This window comes from Lolium rigidum, chromosome 1, assembly GCF_022539505.1.
Source record: "Lolium rigidum isolate FL_2022 chromosome 1, APGP_CSIRO_Lrig_0.1, whole genome shotgun sequence".
Taxonomy (NCBI): Eukaryota; Viridiplantae; Streptophyta; class Magnoliopsida; order Poales; family Poaceae; genus Lolium; species Lolium rigidum.
In genome coordinates, this window is record NC_061508.1 from 318483960 (window position 1) to 318502041 (window position 18082).

The 18082-nt window shown below is 43.5% G+C and overlaps 1 protein-coding gene across 1 annotated transcript; it reads left to right on the forward strand.

Annotated features, from left to right (window-relative positions):
• The first annotated feature begins 323 nt into the window (after positions 1–323).
• On the forward strand, positions 324–3376 carry LOC124661897 (xyloglucan endotransglucosylase protein 7-like). Its single transcript, XM_047199788.1, has 3 exons — positions 324–620; positions 2678–2871; positions 2959–3376. Exons 1-3 carry the CDS (start codon positions 324–326, stop codon positions 3374–3376), a joined length of 909 nt encoding a protein of 302 aa, XP_047055744.1.
• Positions 3377–18082: the final 14706 nt, after the last annotated feature.

Genomic DNA, 18082 nt, shown 5'->3' on the forward strand with positions numbered 1-18082 from the left:
AGATCCCCGGCGGCCATCGACGACTCTATGCGACATCGTGTTTTGCTCTTCCGTCCCTCGCAGCATCTGCTCAGAGCCTCAGACGTCATACGATACAATCAGATGACAGCCGCACGGCGGGCCTCACGAGCCGTCGCCACAGAAAACAGTGCGCGCGCGTACCCGGCTCGTCCATGCACGCACCCCTGGCACTTGGCGAAAGCGCCCACGACGGTGCCCTTAAATTGGACGTGTGCCTCTGCCTCCTCACCACCACCTCACTCTTCCCAATCCTCACAAACATCTCTCATCGATCGCGACCCATTTCCAAAATCACAAGAGAAATGCTGGGCGGCTCTCTCCGCCGGCTGGTGGCAGCGCTCGCCGTGGCAGTGGCCCTGCTTGCGATGTCAGCGGCAGCGGTAGCGGCCGCGGTCGACCGGAGCTTCCACCGGGACTTCGACGCCGTGTGGGGGAAGCGCAATGCGCGGTTCTTGGAGCAGGGGCGGGTGGTGGAGCTGTCGCTGGACGAGCGGACGGGGTCGAGGCTGGAGTCCAAGGACCGCTACCTGTTCGGGAGGTTCGATCTTGACATCAGGCTCGTCGCCGGCGAGTCCGCAGGGACCATCACCTCCTTCTATGTAAGTTTGTTTAGATCTCTTCGGTTCATCTTGGCACTGGCCAACTGCATCAAAAGATTGTTCACGTCTAAGGGTAGGGGTACCAGTGTACCACTTCATTGCCTTCACGAGTTCGACACTTGTCAGCCGTGGAGTGAATTTTGCCTGAGAAAGCAGAAGGTTAAAACTTCAGCAGAGCTGAAAAAAATTCTTGTTTGCGTTCTTGCATTTGTCGCTACTACCCACGAGTAAACGAGTCTAAACTCTGAACACTAAAGACCAGCGCCTAGCCGATCGGGAGGTTGGCTGACGCCGAATTGCAGTTAATTTTGTAGTAGTTGACACATAAATGTTACAGTAAATTCACGAATTCGATCTGCTATGCTATGCACGTAATGCAGTCTGAAGTATACGGTGCTCTTCGCAGATATGCCAGCTGCTAATACGGGACGTAGCATTAGCTAAATTGTGTATGGACATCCATTAAAAAAATGTCTCTGCAGTACTCTGCTAGCCAAGTTTTACTTGGACATGTTATCTCAAAAAAAAAAGTTTTACTTGGACATGATTCCGACTAAAGGCCGACAACTCGCGGCAACCAAATACAGTCTGCACCCTGTATTCTTCAGGAGATAGAAACTGAATTCCGTCTATTCTTCATATGGATTCATGCTTTTTTGAAATGATTTTTTTATTTCTCGAGCATACGTAGTCTTGTTTGCCTTTCATGTGTTATTCTACAATTACTAAGTGAAGTTGAATGGTACAGATTTTTTTTTCCCAAATGATGAACGGTACATATCTGCTAATTCATGATGGACACTGGGTTCATTATGAAAGATAATGCGTTAAAGAAATGTCTGTGGAGTGTTCTACTAGCCATGTTTGTCACAGACGTGAATTCCACTAAGGCCGACTTGGTAGGCAAATATATACTGTCTGGATTATGTATTCTTCATGAGATTGTTCACACCTAGGGGCCACATACTTAACGTGTTCGACACGTGTCAATTGGGGAGTGAATTTTGCCCAAGAACGGTACATATCTGCTAATTCATGATGGACACTGGGTTCATTATGAAAGATAATGCGTTAAAGAAATGTCTGTGGAGTGTTCTACTAGCCATGTTTGTCACAGACGTGAATTCCACTAAGGCCGACTTGGTAGGCAAATATATACTGTCTGGATTATGTATTCTTCATGAGATTGTTCACACCTAGGGGCCACATACTTAACGTGTTCGACACGTGTCAATTGGGGAGTCAATTGGGGAGTAGTTAAAACTTGAGCAAAGCTCGAAAAAATGTATATGCATTTTTGCTGCTACCCATGTGTGCAGTGTAAACAAGTCTGAACTCTGAACACTGAAGCCAACCGTCTACCAGATCAGTAGGTTTACTAATGGCCCAATTGCAGTGAATTTTGTACTAGTTGACACATAAATGTTACAGTAAATTGATGTACTCAATGGGCCTTCTCTATTAAGTATTAATGCACTTATTGTGTACACGTACATGTCTGAAAAGCAGAAGGATACAATACAGGAGCATTTTATTTTCTTCTGCTGAAAGAAAAATGAGAGTGTCGGTCGTTTTCGCAGATATGCTAGCTGCTCAAACAGGACGTAGCATTAGCTTAATTTTGTATGGGCATGCATTAAAGAAATGTTTATGGATTCCTATACTAGCCAAGTTTTTCTCAGACGTGAATCCCACTAAGGCCGAAGTATGAATTCTCTATTCTTCAGGAGATATAAATTATCTATTCTTCAGATAGACTCAAAATTCTGCAGTTTTGTGTATTGTGTATGGACATGCATTAAAGTAAGGTTGCTGGAGTACTCTTCTAGCCAAGTTTTGCCTAGACGTGAATTCCACTAAGGCCGACTACTTATGGTAGCCATATACAATCTGCATTCTGTAATCTTCCGAACATAGAAAATGAATTCTATCTATTCTTCAGATAGAATGAAAATTTGCTGTTTTGAGCAGCCGACTAAGATAATCGATGGTGGATAACCTTATTTTTTTTAGCTCCATTCTATTTTATAACTAAATAAAGAAAATGGACGGTGCAGATCTGCACGGGTGGCGCGCGGCACGACGAGGTGGACTTCGAGTTTCTGGGCAACGTGAGCGGCGAGCCCTACCTCCTGCACACCAACATCTTCAGCGACGGCAAGGGCGAGCGCGAGCAGCAGTTCGTGCTCTGGTTCGACCCGACCGCCGACTTCCACACCTACTCCATCCTCTGGAACCCGCTCAACATCATGTACGTACAGATTCCTACAATTCCATCTCTGCTTCACCGCAACATTCATCGTTCCTGACACGATTTTACTGAATGTGGAATGTGCAGCCTGTACATCGACGGCACGCCGATCAGGGTGTTCAGGAACAACGAGGCGAACGGGGTGCCCTTCCCGACGCGGCAGCCGGTGCACGTCTTCGCGAGCATCTGGAACGCCGAGGAGTGGGCGACGCAGGGCGGGCGTGTCAAGACGAACTGGTCGGATGCGCCGTTCGTGGCCGCGTACCGGCGGTTCCACGCGAGCAGCACGTGCGTGTGGCGCGGCAACGGAGCATCGACGCGGTGCGGGGGCGACCACCTGCCATCATCGGCGTCGTCGTGGATGGGGCAGACGCTGGACTGGTGGAGCTGGATGACGCTCAACTGGGTGCGCATGAACTACTTGGCCTACGACTACTGCGAAGACCGGAAGCGGTATCCCCATGCCTTCCCCACCGAGTGTATCATTCCCATTGGCAAAATCTGATGATGCCATGCCCTAATGTGTTCGGTAGAGTGATCCTAGTTAGAAGATGCTTTGTTGTCTAGAGGTATCTTAGAACATCTCTAGCGGACACCTCAAACCATAAAACGTGATTAACAGCCGAATCTGGTATGCGCAAAATCAAACTAAAACTTCAAACTGAACCGTAAATCAGGGTTTTGCATAGTTTCAACGAAATTTGACAAATATGCGACAATACGCAATGGTTTTAAAAAGCCAAATTCATCGTCCATCTGCTGATCGCAGTTTACCACGTCGCATAACTATCAACTACACCAAAAGAGAAGTCGCTATGGCAGATCGACGAGGGATCACTCAGGGCCGGCGGTTGTCGTGTCCTCAAAGCCGCCACCACCACCTACACCGCTCACCGAAGCATCACCACTGCCGTCACCACATGCCGCCGCACAAGACGATGCCTCTGCCGCTGCACGAACCAACGCCACTTCCCTCCTCCTTTGCAAGATCTCCATTCTTGCATAGTCCCACCATTTCCTTATGTACACATCCATGTTGGATGGATCCATCATCATGATTTTGTTCTCCTCCTCAATGAGCTCCGCCATGGCGCGCTTCTCGTCCACACTAGCTCTCCTATCCTCCATGGTAGCCTTGCGCAACCTCTTCCTGTAGTAGCTCCCACTTGGCTTGCTTCTCTTGGCTTCTCCTCTCCATCATCATCAACTTAGTCTCCAAAGTCTTGTTTCACCAAATTCTTCTTGGACTTCATCATTTCATCAATCTTGTCCCTACAACGTTGTTCCTCGGCTTGCTTCCTAATCTTCTCCTTGGCACTCTTGTTACCATCCGGCCTTACCTTGTTCTTTCCCTTGGCTAGGAGCACATCATCGTCCAATTGGACAAATTCCCCTCTCATCGGCGATGCTTCTTGCTCCCTAACCTTCCATTTGTCACTATGTTCTAGCAACTTGAAGAAATGCATCAACAAGAATGTCCTTCCTTACGAAGCCGGCATTTGCCTATACCTCTCCATGGCAAATCTTTCCTACAATGCACAAGCAAACAATGCACAAGGAAACAATGCATGGGCATATGAAATGGAACAAGCAAATAATGCATCGGCATATGTGAGATAGCAACTCTCTGAATCCTCAATAGTGGTGCCACTAGGAGGGGTATTCCTCACTTGCTCGATAAAAAAAAAGGACGTACCCAGTGCTGAGAGCTCCCGCACTGTGCGGGGTCTGGGGAAGGTGTTAGTGGCAAGCCTTATTCCTCACTTGCTCGATGCAACCGGTAATTCGGCTACAAGCATTCTTGATGACATACCAACAGCATTGGAGTGACCAATAAGAGCGCGCCGGTATCAACGTGAGACACGGCATGTTTTAGAAGAACTTGTCTTTGATTCTTTGCCAATAATGCTTCCCAGTTTGATTGGTGCCAGTTACGGCATCGAGCGAGACCGACTCCCAAGCCCTGCTCAGCGCCACGTCCTCGACCTCGGTGCAGTTTGCAGTCCTCACAGTTTTCACCTTCAGGCTTCGGCGATGCCAACCCATAGATAAACACCGCAACCTCCTCTTGTCTTATGTTCTTCATCTCCTCGCACTCATCGTCGGAGTTGTCACCCGCGCTGAGCTCGCCATTCTCGTAGTCCTCAATGTTCTCGTCATAATCATGTCCGAGCGGCGTACTGTCGGGATCGACGGGCCCTTCATTGAGCATGCTCACGAATGACATCGGAGGCACAGTCTCATTCGCCCTACAAACGAAAATTGAGATCCCAACCGACGGAAGAACAACGATGGGTCTCAAGAATCAGAAGATTACCTTGGTGGCTCGCAATCGAACCACTTGAGGTCGGTGGCGCCATGAGTGGCCGAAGCGCTTGATGCAGTCAGAGCCACCAAAGAAACTTTCTTGGGCGGCTTCTTCGTCGCCGGTTTATTTGCCCCCTTCCTCGCCTACGCTGGCTGCCCACCGGGGCGATCCAGCAACTGCAGCGGGAGCATCAACCTTGACAAGGTGGTTTCCCTGCCACCTACGCTTAACCCTGCAGTTGCCGGAGGCAGTCATTGGGACGAGCGCGAGCTAGGCGACGGCGGTGGTGGATCGAGATGCGGGAACGGTCGACTAGCGTGAGCTGGGAAGCACCCTCCAGCAGGGTAGGAGCGGCCATTGCAGCGCTAGGGAGGCGCGGCGAGTGGCAGCAAGCGGGGACTATGGGATCTGTGGCGGACTTCGCGGGAACGAGGAGTGTGGAGAATCTGTTCGCGCCATGGTCTGGTAGCGATGAGGATCTGCGCCCGTATCGTCCCTTGAAACCGCTCTTCTATGGGTTGGGACTTGGGAGCCTGTGTTTACCGACCCCCTCAAAACTTCTTAAGGTTTTGGCGACTTTGAGGGGTCTGTTCTAATCATTATTTTTTTTTATATCTAAAACCGTATGCGGCCGAAATTTTAACGGTTTGAGGCCTTTCAGGATGAAAATCCATGCTCTGGTCTTAGTTGGTTATGGCTGACAACGATCTTGTTCAAGGAATTATTTTGAGAGTGGAGACTATATTCAGGATAAAATCCTAAGATCTCGATCGCGCGACGATAGTGCTTGTGCACTGTTTTCTTTTTGGAGGCAATATTTTTGGAGAACGGACATTGGGTGTTGGTTTTGTGTTGTTAGTGTCTGGTACATGGTAGCAGGACTTTTATTTCTTAGTTTCTTTTTTTATTCTGTGTGCATCCGTACTGCTATTAGCGTATTGTGTTGTTAAAATGGTTGGGTGTAATTGGTATCTTCACGATATTTTATAAAAAAAAAGAATTGTAAGATGCAATTTCGTGTTTTAAGTTGTGCTACGGTTCCTTGTTCTTATGCTCTGCTTGGTAGTATTACGGTCGATTAAACAGGGGAACATTGTTTGCCTATTAAGTTTTGACTGTTTATCATTTGACTAACCGACTTACTTTTTCACAGCACGTTCACGAAAAGAATTTTTAATTTAAGTTGCGGCGGAAGCAATTCCTACTGTTCTCATGTCATGTTTCTATCTGACAGAGCGTTTTTGTGATAAGTTGAGTGCCACGATTCCAAAATACTGCTGGAGTCCGCAGAAGAACGATAATAAGATTCACTAGATTAGATGAAAAAGGTTGATTAAACCAAAGGGTAGGGTGCAACCTCGTCTGTTGTTAATTAACCTCGTGTTTTGTTCATTAACCTGAACGAAAGAAAGCGAGAGATGAGAGTTAATAAGCATCTACTGCAAGCCATGTGCAAAGGAATGGATGACAACTCTAAACTATGAACATGTAGCTCCAAAAACAAGTGCAATGTTGCAAAAGAATCAAGTGAGAAACGAGATTAAAACCCCTGCTTTAATTAGTTACAGGAAAATTAATTCTTTTAGAATAACAGGAGCGATCCCCAGCTCCATTTTCACTAAAAATGAAACATAATAGCGTTTTAAGGATGAATTTAAAATAGATCCAGCCCACCATTACCTGGGGTCTTAAGCAACAAAAAAGACTAAAGTGTAGAAACTTAGCTGCTTTAGGTCATATAACAAAGGAGACACCTAAACAGAAACTACACTCCAGGTTAAACAAAGGAAATACACCTAGATCACATGTCAATAGCCCAGCACTTCTTGCTCCTGGAAGCCAAACTTCATCAGATCACCACATGGATACTATCTGATTCCTCCAGGTGCTTCGGCAGGTGGGCTTTAGGAGCATGCTCAGCGTATGGAGACGTTGTAGAAGCCTTCCTGGTTGATATCCAGTCGAAGGATGTGCATCTTAGTCCGGTATCAACGAAGGCAAGCTCCTCAGTTTTCTCACCAGGACAGTTTTGAAGATTTCCACCTGGTCCCACTTCAGGGATTTGAAAGGCATTTGCCAAGTCCTTAAATAAGACAGGATTAGCCCCCACACATGTTTCATGGACAACCAAGTTTTTCTGTTAAACGCTAGATGATTCCTATTATTTCATATACCCCAAACTACAGCAGATGAGACTACATTAAATTGCTCAAACCTCTTATTTAATAGCCATTTAGAGGGAAGAGAAAGGTAATCATTAATTACTACCCCAAAAATATCTTGCACATCAGCTCAAAACATTTTAGAGACTAAGCAATCAAATAACAGGTGTTTAACAAACTCCAACTCACTACTTAATTCACACACAAGAGGCTTCTGTATACATTTATGTCTAAGGTTATCTCTAGTCATAATTTTATTTTGTAACAATAACTAGAGTAAAATTTGAACTCCGGGAGGGATTTTAAAGTCTCAAACTGCTTCTAGGAACACAGGTTGAACACCTCTAAAATTAACAACAACATACAAGGATTTCGAAGAATACACACCCCTGGATTCATACTTCCAGATAAGCTGATCTTCCTCATCCGAGAAAATACTAGTTTTGGCAATCTCTACTATTTCAAACCACATAGCCATCATATGTGGTGTAAAAGTCCTCCTAAAATCACATGTCAACAGTTGCCCATCCCATAGATCAACAACAGTTTACATTTGTTGATTAACTACAAAGTATATATATATCCCAATATTGAGTACATAGAGGTGCATTCCCACACCAAGTATCCTCCCAAAATCTTACAGATCTACCATTACTTATCTTCCATTTGTATCCAAATTTAACAACCCTAGATGTCCACATCAAACCTTTCCAAAAAAATAGAAGGGTTTAAATCCTGGCAACAAAAAAATTAGGGTTTCTAGTGTTGTATTTAGCATCAACTATTTTCTTCCACAAGCTCCCCTCACCTTGAATATATCTCTTAATCCAAGAACCAACTAGACATATATTTATATCATGTAGATTTGGTATACCAAGATCTCCAAACTCTTTTTTCATACATATAGAAGGCCAATTGTCCAAGTGTATTTTTCTATTGCCATCTACATCGTTCCACATGCAGTTAGCAATTTGAGTGTTAATGAGATCTAAATCCCACTTAGGGAATCTAAAAAAAGATAACATATAAATAGGGATACTATATAGGACTGATGGCTTCGTTGCATGGAAAACAAACATTTTCTACCGTGAACATGAACAAAAACTAAGATCTAATCTAGGAAGAAGCAAGATCTAATCTATGAAGATCTAAGCAATGAGATGTATGAGAGACTAACCCTCGAAGCTCGATAGCCTTACGAGATCAGATCTCGTTGTTGATGTAGTCGATCGTCCCGTGCCGCAATCTGGCAGCACTTCCGTACTCGGTCGTGCGTACGGTGTCGATGAAGTCCGTCCTCTCCCCATTCCAGCGGGCAGCGGAGGTGTGGTAGCTCTCCCCGGAATCCCAGCAGCACGATGGCGTGGTGGTGGTGGAGGAGAAAAACTGCAGGGCTTCGCCAAGCCGGAGCAGAATTATAGTGGAGGGAGAGAGGGGGCAGCCAGACTTTGGTGTGTAGGGGGGGGGGAGGGGTCGTCTGCCCCTCTCCTCTATTTATAGAGGGAGGGTGCGGCCAGGGTTGCCCCCTTGGCCCACCTCCTCCTAGGGCCGGCGCATGGGAAGGGAGGGGGAGAAATCTTCCCCCCAAGTCTTCCCCCCTTAATTTTAGGGATTCAATCTTATCCCCTCGGGATTTGATCTTATCTCTTGGGGCTGGCCTGCTGGGCCTCTTGGGCCTGCTGCACTTGGCCCATGAAGGCCCCGCAGCATTCCCTCAGCCCATGTGGCCCCTCCCGGGGTGGTGGTCCCACCGGTGGCCCTCTAGACACTTCTAGAAACTCCGATCAAAACACCGGAACTTTTGCTGAACCCCGGAAGATGACTTACATTATATGAATCTTATTCTTCGGACCATTCCGGACCTCCTCATGATGTCCTGGATCCCATCCGAGACTCCGAACAACATCCGGTCTACATCTCATATTCCGAAGCTACTATACAACATCAAACCTTAAGCGCGTCACCCTACGGTTCGTGAACTATGCGGACATGATCGAGACTCCTCTCCGACCAATAACCAATAGTGGGACCTGGAGATCCATAATGGCTCCCACACATTCAGCGATAACTCAGTGATCGATTGAACCATTAAAATAAGATACCGATTCCCTTTTTCACGCGATACTTTACTTGTCCGAGGTTCGATCATTGGTATCTCCATACCTAGTACAACCTCGTTACCGACAAGTACTCTTTACTCGTACCGTGGTATGTCATCTCTTGTGACCTAGTCACATGCTTGCAAGCTAATTAGACAACATTCCACAGAGGGCCCAGAGTATATCTATCCGCCATCGGGATGGACAAATCCCACTCTTGATCCATATGCCTCAACTCATACTTTCCGAATACTTTATCCCATATTTATAACCACCCATTTACGCAATGTTGTTTGATGTAATCAAAGTATCCTTCCAGTGTAAGTGATTTACATGATCTCATGGTCGAAGGACTAGGTAACTGTGTATCGAAAGCTTATAGCAAGATGAACTTAATGACTTGATCTTATGCTACGCTTATTTGGGTGTGTGACCATTATATCATTCACACAATGACATAACCTTGTTATTAACAACATCCAATGTTCATGATCACAAAACCATTATCATCTATTAATTAACAAGCTAGTTATACAAGAGGCTTACTAGGGACACCTTGTTTTTTTTGTTGAGAACTCTGACAGTAGGAAAGGTGCCTACTGTCTTTTTGTATTAATCAATATAAACTTTACATGGTGTCTTCCTAAAAAGGAAGGAAATGGGTGAATTTACAAGCATGGCCCTATTGCACTAGATGTTGTCAACAAAATCAAAGATAAAGCTATGAAGTTTTTCTTGGTTCTATGGACCAAAAGAAGGAGATCAGCCTTGACTCTCTGTTTCCAGGACTCTATACTGGGGTTTATTCCTTTGAAGAGGAGATTATTTCTTTCCTTCCATATGTTCCCGGCATATACCAGTATAATTTCCATATACATTGGTTTCAGCCACTTCTTCTTCGCTTTTTGTATTAATGTTCTTCTGTCGGAATTACTGTGCCAAAACATTCCAATCTTCTCCCAGCATAAAGTGCTAAAGGGGCAGTAGAAGAGCATATGCTCAATTGTTTCTTCTGGTGGGTTTATGCACATCAGGCAGTTATACCCTGTGTTTAGACAGTAGTGCCATCTCCGAAGCATATTTCTGGTGTTTAATCTATCTGAGAGGACTAGCCATCCAAATAATTTCATTTTTGGTATACATTTGCTTTTCCATAGCCATCCATAGGTGACATGTGGAGAAATTTCCCTAAAACAGAAGTTGTAGTATTTGTTGGCTGTGAATTTGGATCCCCACTCATAGGTCCATTTATCATGACTCTGGGAAAATGTAATATGCCTGGTGTTGTTTTGCAAATCTCTGAATTCATTCATTGCTTCGGGAGATAGAGGTAAATGAAAAAGGTCCCCTTGCCTAGTTGATGACAAAAAGTCTTTTACAGAAATGTCTTCATTAATTGCAAATGAAAATGTCCTGGGGTATGTTTCACTGACAATATTTGAAATCCAAGAATCCTTCCCAAAAAATGTTGTAGCTCCTTCATTTACTGTACTAGAGGCAATTCCTCTATAGATAGGCATAAGCCTGCAAATATCTTTCCACCAGAAGGATCCACATAACGAAGCAGCATGTGGTATTTCCCCTGTATAGTAAGTGCTCCAAATCAGGTTAACCCAGGGGGTGTTTTCTCTGTTATAGAATTTATGGAGATACTTCAGTAATAGTCCCTGATTCTGTATTTTCAGATTGAGTATTCCAAGTCCTCCTTTCTTTTTGGGTTGACGGACCATATCCCATGAGGCTAAGGAATTGCTCTTTTTCCCCCCATTTTCACCCTTTTTCAACCAGAGAGAATGTATTCTTATTTTTTCAACCAGTTCAAGTACCTTAGGGTGTAGCTGCAGAGTACACATAGATAAGCTGGCTATGGATGTAAGGAGAGAATTTATTAAAGTCACTCTTCCACTATAAGACATGAGCATAAATGAAGCAGAGACTTTCCTCTCAATTCTGTCCACCAGAGGCATAAGTTCTTGCACAGTTGGTTTTGTTGTGCCTAGTGGTAGCCCCAGGTAAGTGAATGGCATTGTAGCTATTTGGCATCCAATAAGATCAGCAATACTGGTAGCTGTGATATTGTCTATATTGATTGGGATCATAGAGGATTTGTGATAATTAATTATTAAACCTGTGGACTGAGCATACTGTTGAAGGATATCTTTCATGGTTTGCACCTATTGTGTGTGAGCTGGCAGGATAATAAGAGTGTCATCCGCATATTGTACTACTGGGAAGTCTGTATCCTCATTGGTGGGAAAAGGGAGAGTAAGCAACCCATTCCTGTAAGCTGTATTAATTGCAGATTGTAGCAAATCGGCAGCTAGAACAAATAGAAGAGGAGACAGGGGATCTCCTTGTCTCACACCTCTCTTGCAGTGAAATTGTCTGCCAGGTACACCATTTAGTAAAATAGCTGATTTGCCAGAAGAGAATATTTGCCCAATCCATAGAAACCACTTATTATCAAAACCCATTTGCTTCATTATTTTGATCATAGCAGAGTGATCAATAGTATCAAAAGCCTTGGCAAAGTCTAATTTCAGTAATATAATTTCTTTCTTAGATTTTTCACATTGATAAAGGAACTCAAAAGCCCAAGCAATACAATCCTGTATATTCCTTCCTTTGACGAACCCATATTGATTTTTATGCACTATTTTAAGCACCACTTTTTGCAGTCTATTGGCCAGAAGCTTTGTGAGTATCTTGAGAACACAATTTAGGAGGGTTATGGGTCTGAAATCATTCACTCCTTCAGGATTTTGAATTTTTGGAATCAAAGTAATATGTCCCATATTTATACTCTCTAGATTTAAATTTCCTTCATAGAATTCATAACAGAGCTTATAAATATCCTCCTTAATAATGTGCCAGCATGATTTAAGAAATTGTCCATTGAATCCATCAGGTCCTGGTGCTTTATCAAGCGGCATATTATTTATAACTGCATCAATCTCTTGGGTAGTGAAGGGCACAGACAATTCTTCTAACCCACTAATAGGATGTATCAAAGATTCCAGATCAAAAAGCATAGTAGGGTTGGTAGAAGTTCCCAACCTATTTTGATAGGCCTGAAAAAGAATATTTTCCTTATCTAAGTGTTCAGTAACAGCTGTGCCATCTTCTGATGTAATAGATGCAATATTATTTCTTCTATGCCTTTCAGTTGCCATGTTGTGGAAGAACTTGGAATTTTCATCCCCAAACTTTTTCCATCTAATGGTGCATCTTTTCTTCCAGTATTGTTGCTGATAATTGAGTAGTCTGATCAAATGCTTTTTGAGAATCAATCTGAAGTTTGTCTCTAGGACAGTCAGTGCTCTGGCATCCTCAATGGCATCTAGTTGTGAGATAGCAGCATTTGTATTTCCAATGCAAATCTTTAATTTCGATATAGATTTACTCCAATATTTAAGACCATATCTCAGCCTCTTGAATTTTGCATTTAAGTTAGCAGCAGAATTTTCCTTATGAGTTTGACTGTTCCAACTGTTAGCAACTGTCTGCATAAATCCAGGATGAGCAACCCAAAAAATTCAAATCTAAATATCTTACTGCTTGGAATACTTGTTTGTATGGATACCAAGCAAGGAATGTGATCAGATGTGGGTTTGCCTTTAGGGAGCACTTCAGTTGCTGGGTAAACAGATGTCCAATGGAGAGAGGTGAATTGTCTCCCTTTAAGTGGTAGTTCAGTAAGGTTTTGTTCTCTGATAAGATCATTGAAAATTATCATATCTTCCACACAGCCCCCAGGTTTATTTCTATTAGCAGCTGATCTGATGAAATTAAAGTCACCAACTATTAACCAATCTTCATTTGATGGAATATTCAGGTCAAACAACCACTTAACAAAAATCATTCCTTAATTCCCCAGTACAGGGTCCATAAATATTAACCAATGTCCATGTCTGAGTAGAGGTGGTTGAGGTAAAGTGTACATACATAGCAAAAGGTTCACAATGCATAATCATTCCAGAAAAAACAGAGCTTTTCCAAATGACAATAATTCCACCTGAGGCACCATTTGATGGAACATATAGAAAATCATCAAAGCATGGAGGGCAACATGATTTAATAAAAGCCATATCAAAGGATTCTTTCTTGGTTTCTTGCAGACATATTACATCACATTGTCAACACCCAGATTTTTAAGTCCAGATGCCTATTATGCCATTCATCGCAATCCCAGGAATATTGTTTTTGCGAGACATAATAGATTGATATCACAACACATCATTCATTACATACCATAATCGTCTTACAAAGAGGGATCACATGATCCAGTCTTAATACAACATAGTGGATCTAGAGATCCTATTACAAAACACATAGCGGAAGCAAAGTAGCGGTTCTGGTCCATCTGTTCCACATGCAACTGTTGACTTCAGGAGTGGTCCTAGTTGTCGTAGACGTCCTGCTGTCCATCTTCCTTGTACTGTTGTTCCTCTTCATAGTCTGGCCATTTGAATAGCCAGGGACAAAGCCATGAGTACTTTAAAGTACTCGCAAACTAATACTAGTGTAAGCACTATCAATTTTAGTAATGGGGTGCTAAGCTCTAAGTTTATTTGCATAAAGCCAATTTTAGTTCACAAACATTTAGTAAAAGCCTCTTCATTTGCTAACTAACTCAAGTGGGAACATAGGTGTCATTCCCACAACTCTGTTGTGATTCAAGTCAACATTCACCTTTTCAAGTTCAAATCACCAGTCACCCTTCACATGTCACATTTTGAAAATGATCTGATGACGGAACAGTATGGCCTTTCCAGCCGTCCTTAACCGTGGACGCGGCTATTCAAATAGTTTTACACTCTGCAGAGGTCGTACACTTGTGCCACAATATTTGCAATAATCCGTCAGGGTTAACTGGCCCCGATTTATCACACTCCGTGTGCGGACTACCAACCATAACCTTTCACTTACATACCCTAGTATAGCCACCTCTCCCCATGAGCTTGGCCTCCCAGTGAAGACAAACCGTCAACCTGGGAACTGCACAGGGCTTGGGCCGGACATTCACCTCATTTCACGTCATTTCACATCAATTCACTTTTAACGGAGGCAGCCTCAGCATAACCCCTATGACGCTTTGTTTAGAGGGAACCCATACTAAGATACATAAATTTCCAGTTAAGCCCTACCCATAATCAGGTATTGTGGGGGTACTTGTAAAATTGGAATGGTATCGCATCCGAACCCAACCATCAGTTTTTGTAAAGTTCACCATGTCATTCACAAGTCACGTTCACCTTCAAAATCTTTCAATAGAATGACTCGTCATTCCAAGGTTTTCAAAGTCATTGATTTTCACATGTTCCCATCTAGGGTAGTCAATTTTATTTGTTAGCACTAGCAACTAGTCATGAGGGGTGCTAACTAGCTTATAGCTTTCTATACTAAGTGCGATGCTCTTGTACTACTCCATAGCTAGACCAAGTGAATCATGAATCAAAAAGTAAACTTTGATTAACCAAAGTCAAAAACTTGTAAGGTAAGAACTTGGGATAGGATCTTTAAGCATAAAGTAATATGTAATGGTGCCTTGCTCTTGTAGAGCCTTGCACAAGGGCAACTTGCAAGAATATTAGCTTGCCTTCAGTGGTGTATTGATCAAAGTGGTCTTCATCTTCCTGGAAGTAGAACTCCTCCTCCTGGTAGTCTCCGGTACTAGCGTCTAAAAACGGATATGAGGTATACAATCACCAAACAAATCTTAAGTGCTAGACTAAGCACACAAATGGTTCACACAAGGTTATTCTAGTATCACCATAACATTAACATGTTGGTTGACATTGTTTTCTTTTTAAGAAAAATAATTTCCTCTCATTACAAATATTGATTTGTGTTTCTATTTAATTCTTTGGAGAAATAATTTTCTCTTATTGAATCTTGTTAAGATTTAATCTCCTCAAATAATAATGTATGAACCCATGTTGACCAAGGTCAACACTTCATAATCATCATTAGGGGAAAATGATTTAAATGAGGTTCATCATCTCATGTGATTTAAATACTACTTTGATTTAAGATCCTCAAGTGAGCAAGTATGAGACCATGCAACAAGGGTCATCTCATTACTTCACAATACTTTGGAAGATGATTTAAATTAGGTGCTACACCTCATAGATTTAAAATCCTAAATTTGAAAATAATTTAAATGGGCTAGTATTGACTAGATACTCAATTTTTGATTCTAGCCCATGATCATATGAAGCAACCCTATCAGATTTTTACATAAACAATTAGAGTATTTGAAATGTGAATTATGAGAATTTGAATCACCTCAAAATTCTTCATGGTTGATTTTATAAATTTATTTGAATTCTGAAAACTCTCTGTCTTGTTATTTTTACTATTCAAATTTTACAATAGATCTTGATGTGAATCCAGTGGGGTTGGATAGATATTTTCATAGGCTTTCCAAAAATATAAAGTTCATCGAATTTGGTTGAGTGTATTTGAATTTATTTAATTTTTAGCAACGCACCAGTATTGAATTTTACTGAAACTATTTAAATTGAATTCAAATGAAATGGGCTAGGCGGGAAACGAATTGGGCCAGAAGGGTTTAAACGGGTTGGGCCGGCCCAGCTAGCACGTCTCGCATGCAGCAGGCCAACTGACACTGGGCTCCACCGGTCAGCCTAACAATAAAGAGCGAAACGGTATGATTCAAACCGAGCCGCAGGATTAGAATGAGATCCAACGGCTGAGGATCGTTGTCGTCGCCGGCGAGAGGTGAAGCTACTGGCGGTGCAGGGAGGGGGTTGGAGAGCTCACCGGAGCTCCGGCGGTCGGCGGCGATGTTGGCGTGGACGGCGAGTCGACTGGTAGTCGTGGGAGGAGCTGAGGTGGCGTCAATCTCCAGCGGCGTCTGCGGCGGCTTCACGGACTCCGGCGAGCGATTGGCGAGCTACGGTGGACAATCGGAGAGGGGAAGTGATCGCGGAGGTTTAGGAGGGAGAGGGGAAGTCGAGGGTGTGAATAAATCGTCTCGGGGCAGCCGGCTTTTATAGTGGCGAGTGGTGGCCGAGGGGTGCGGGTAGGTCGTCGTCTTCGTCAAGGCTACGGTGGGCTAGCGTCACGGGCGAGGGTGCAGCAGTGTTGGCGATGTCACCGCGGGCCTAACGCGCGTCATGGCGAGGACAGGGGTTGACGGAGGTGGGCAGGCGACGTCGTGTACTGCAGGACCCGTGGCGGCAGAGGTCGACGATGACGGCGTCTACAGGGCGCCGGCGAGCCAATGAGCGTGTCTCTGAGGTTGCTGAGGTCACGGACTTGCTGCTGGGGCGAGGAGAGAGCAAGGCGTCAACGGGGTTGGCCGGGCGGCGTCGTATATGTGCGTGTCCGTGGTGCTCGCCGTGCGCGCTCTGGCGTGGCATGGCACGTCTAGACACGGCGCGTTCTCGTTTGTGTCGCCTTCCTCTTGGCTCGGGCTCTTGTCCAACGTGATCAACAAGAACAGAGGAGTCTCAAGGACATGATGATGTGGCCTGGAGTGGAGAGGAAAAGGAGTTGGCATGGAGGGGTGACTTTGGGCTCGGCATGGCCATGTTCTGGTCACCCACATCATGGCAAGGTGGTACAAGCGCCTGGCATTGTCTCATGGGTGATAGAGGGAGTTAGTGATGACATGGGATGGAGGGTTTAGGTCAAAATCTACTGGATATTAGCAAGTCTCTCTTATTCCAGATTGTGCACACCAAGTGCTCGATCATATGGCCGCATGAGATGAAATTTGGAAATTTGCAGAGATTTTTGGTGGAGTTTCTTTGAATAATATTTGGAGTAGAATGGTGGTGGTGGTGTACAAAATGGTGTAGTTTTGTGAAATCACAAAATGGGTATGATCTTCTCTCTATTTCAAAGTTGCCACTTGTCAATCTTATTCTAAGCAATGGAGGAAGAGTCAACCATGGTGGTCAACACAAAACTTGTTCACCTTGATGAGGTCTTGGATGAGGTGCAAAGAGTTGGAGGGGTTTGGTTTAAGAATCTCTTAATCCAAGGGCTCAAAGTGGGTAAGATGATAAAAATGTCACATATGACCATGATCATATGTGAGTTGGTTTTTGAATTTCTCTTGCTTTGATTTGCATTTCTTTGATTCAAAAAGTGTTCTTAAGTGTTTAGTACCATTCTACAAACAATGGCACAAGCCAAATTGGCCTAGGTCAAAGTTTTGCAAAATAGCCATAAGCTCATGTATGTGTTGATTTGGAAATTTCTCATTTCTTTTTCTTTGACTTTCTTTGATTTGATTTGAGTTTTTTGTATGCAAAAGGGATCCTTTTGAGTTTAAAAGAGTTTCCAAACCATTGGCACAAATTCATATGGCCTAGGTTAAAGATTTTTTAAAAATGTCCATAAGCCATATGTGAGGGTTTTTATAATTTTCTCAATTCTTTTTCTTTATTTATTTTTTATCCAAAGGATCATGGTTTTGGGTTCAAATGAGGTTGGTTGGGTTTACTCATGGTTTCCAACCATTTGGGTAAAGTGTGAGTGCATAGGTCAAGATTTGGTATTATGGCTATGTGCCACATATGCCTCTATGCATAGTTTTATTTTATTTTTGGTTTTACATTGGATTTAGTTGGTAAGCACTAGGTTAGGTTTGTTGAGGTTTTGTAAAC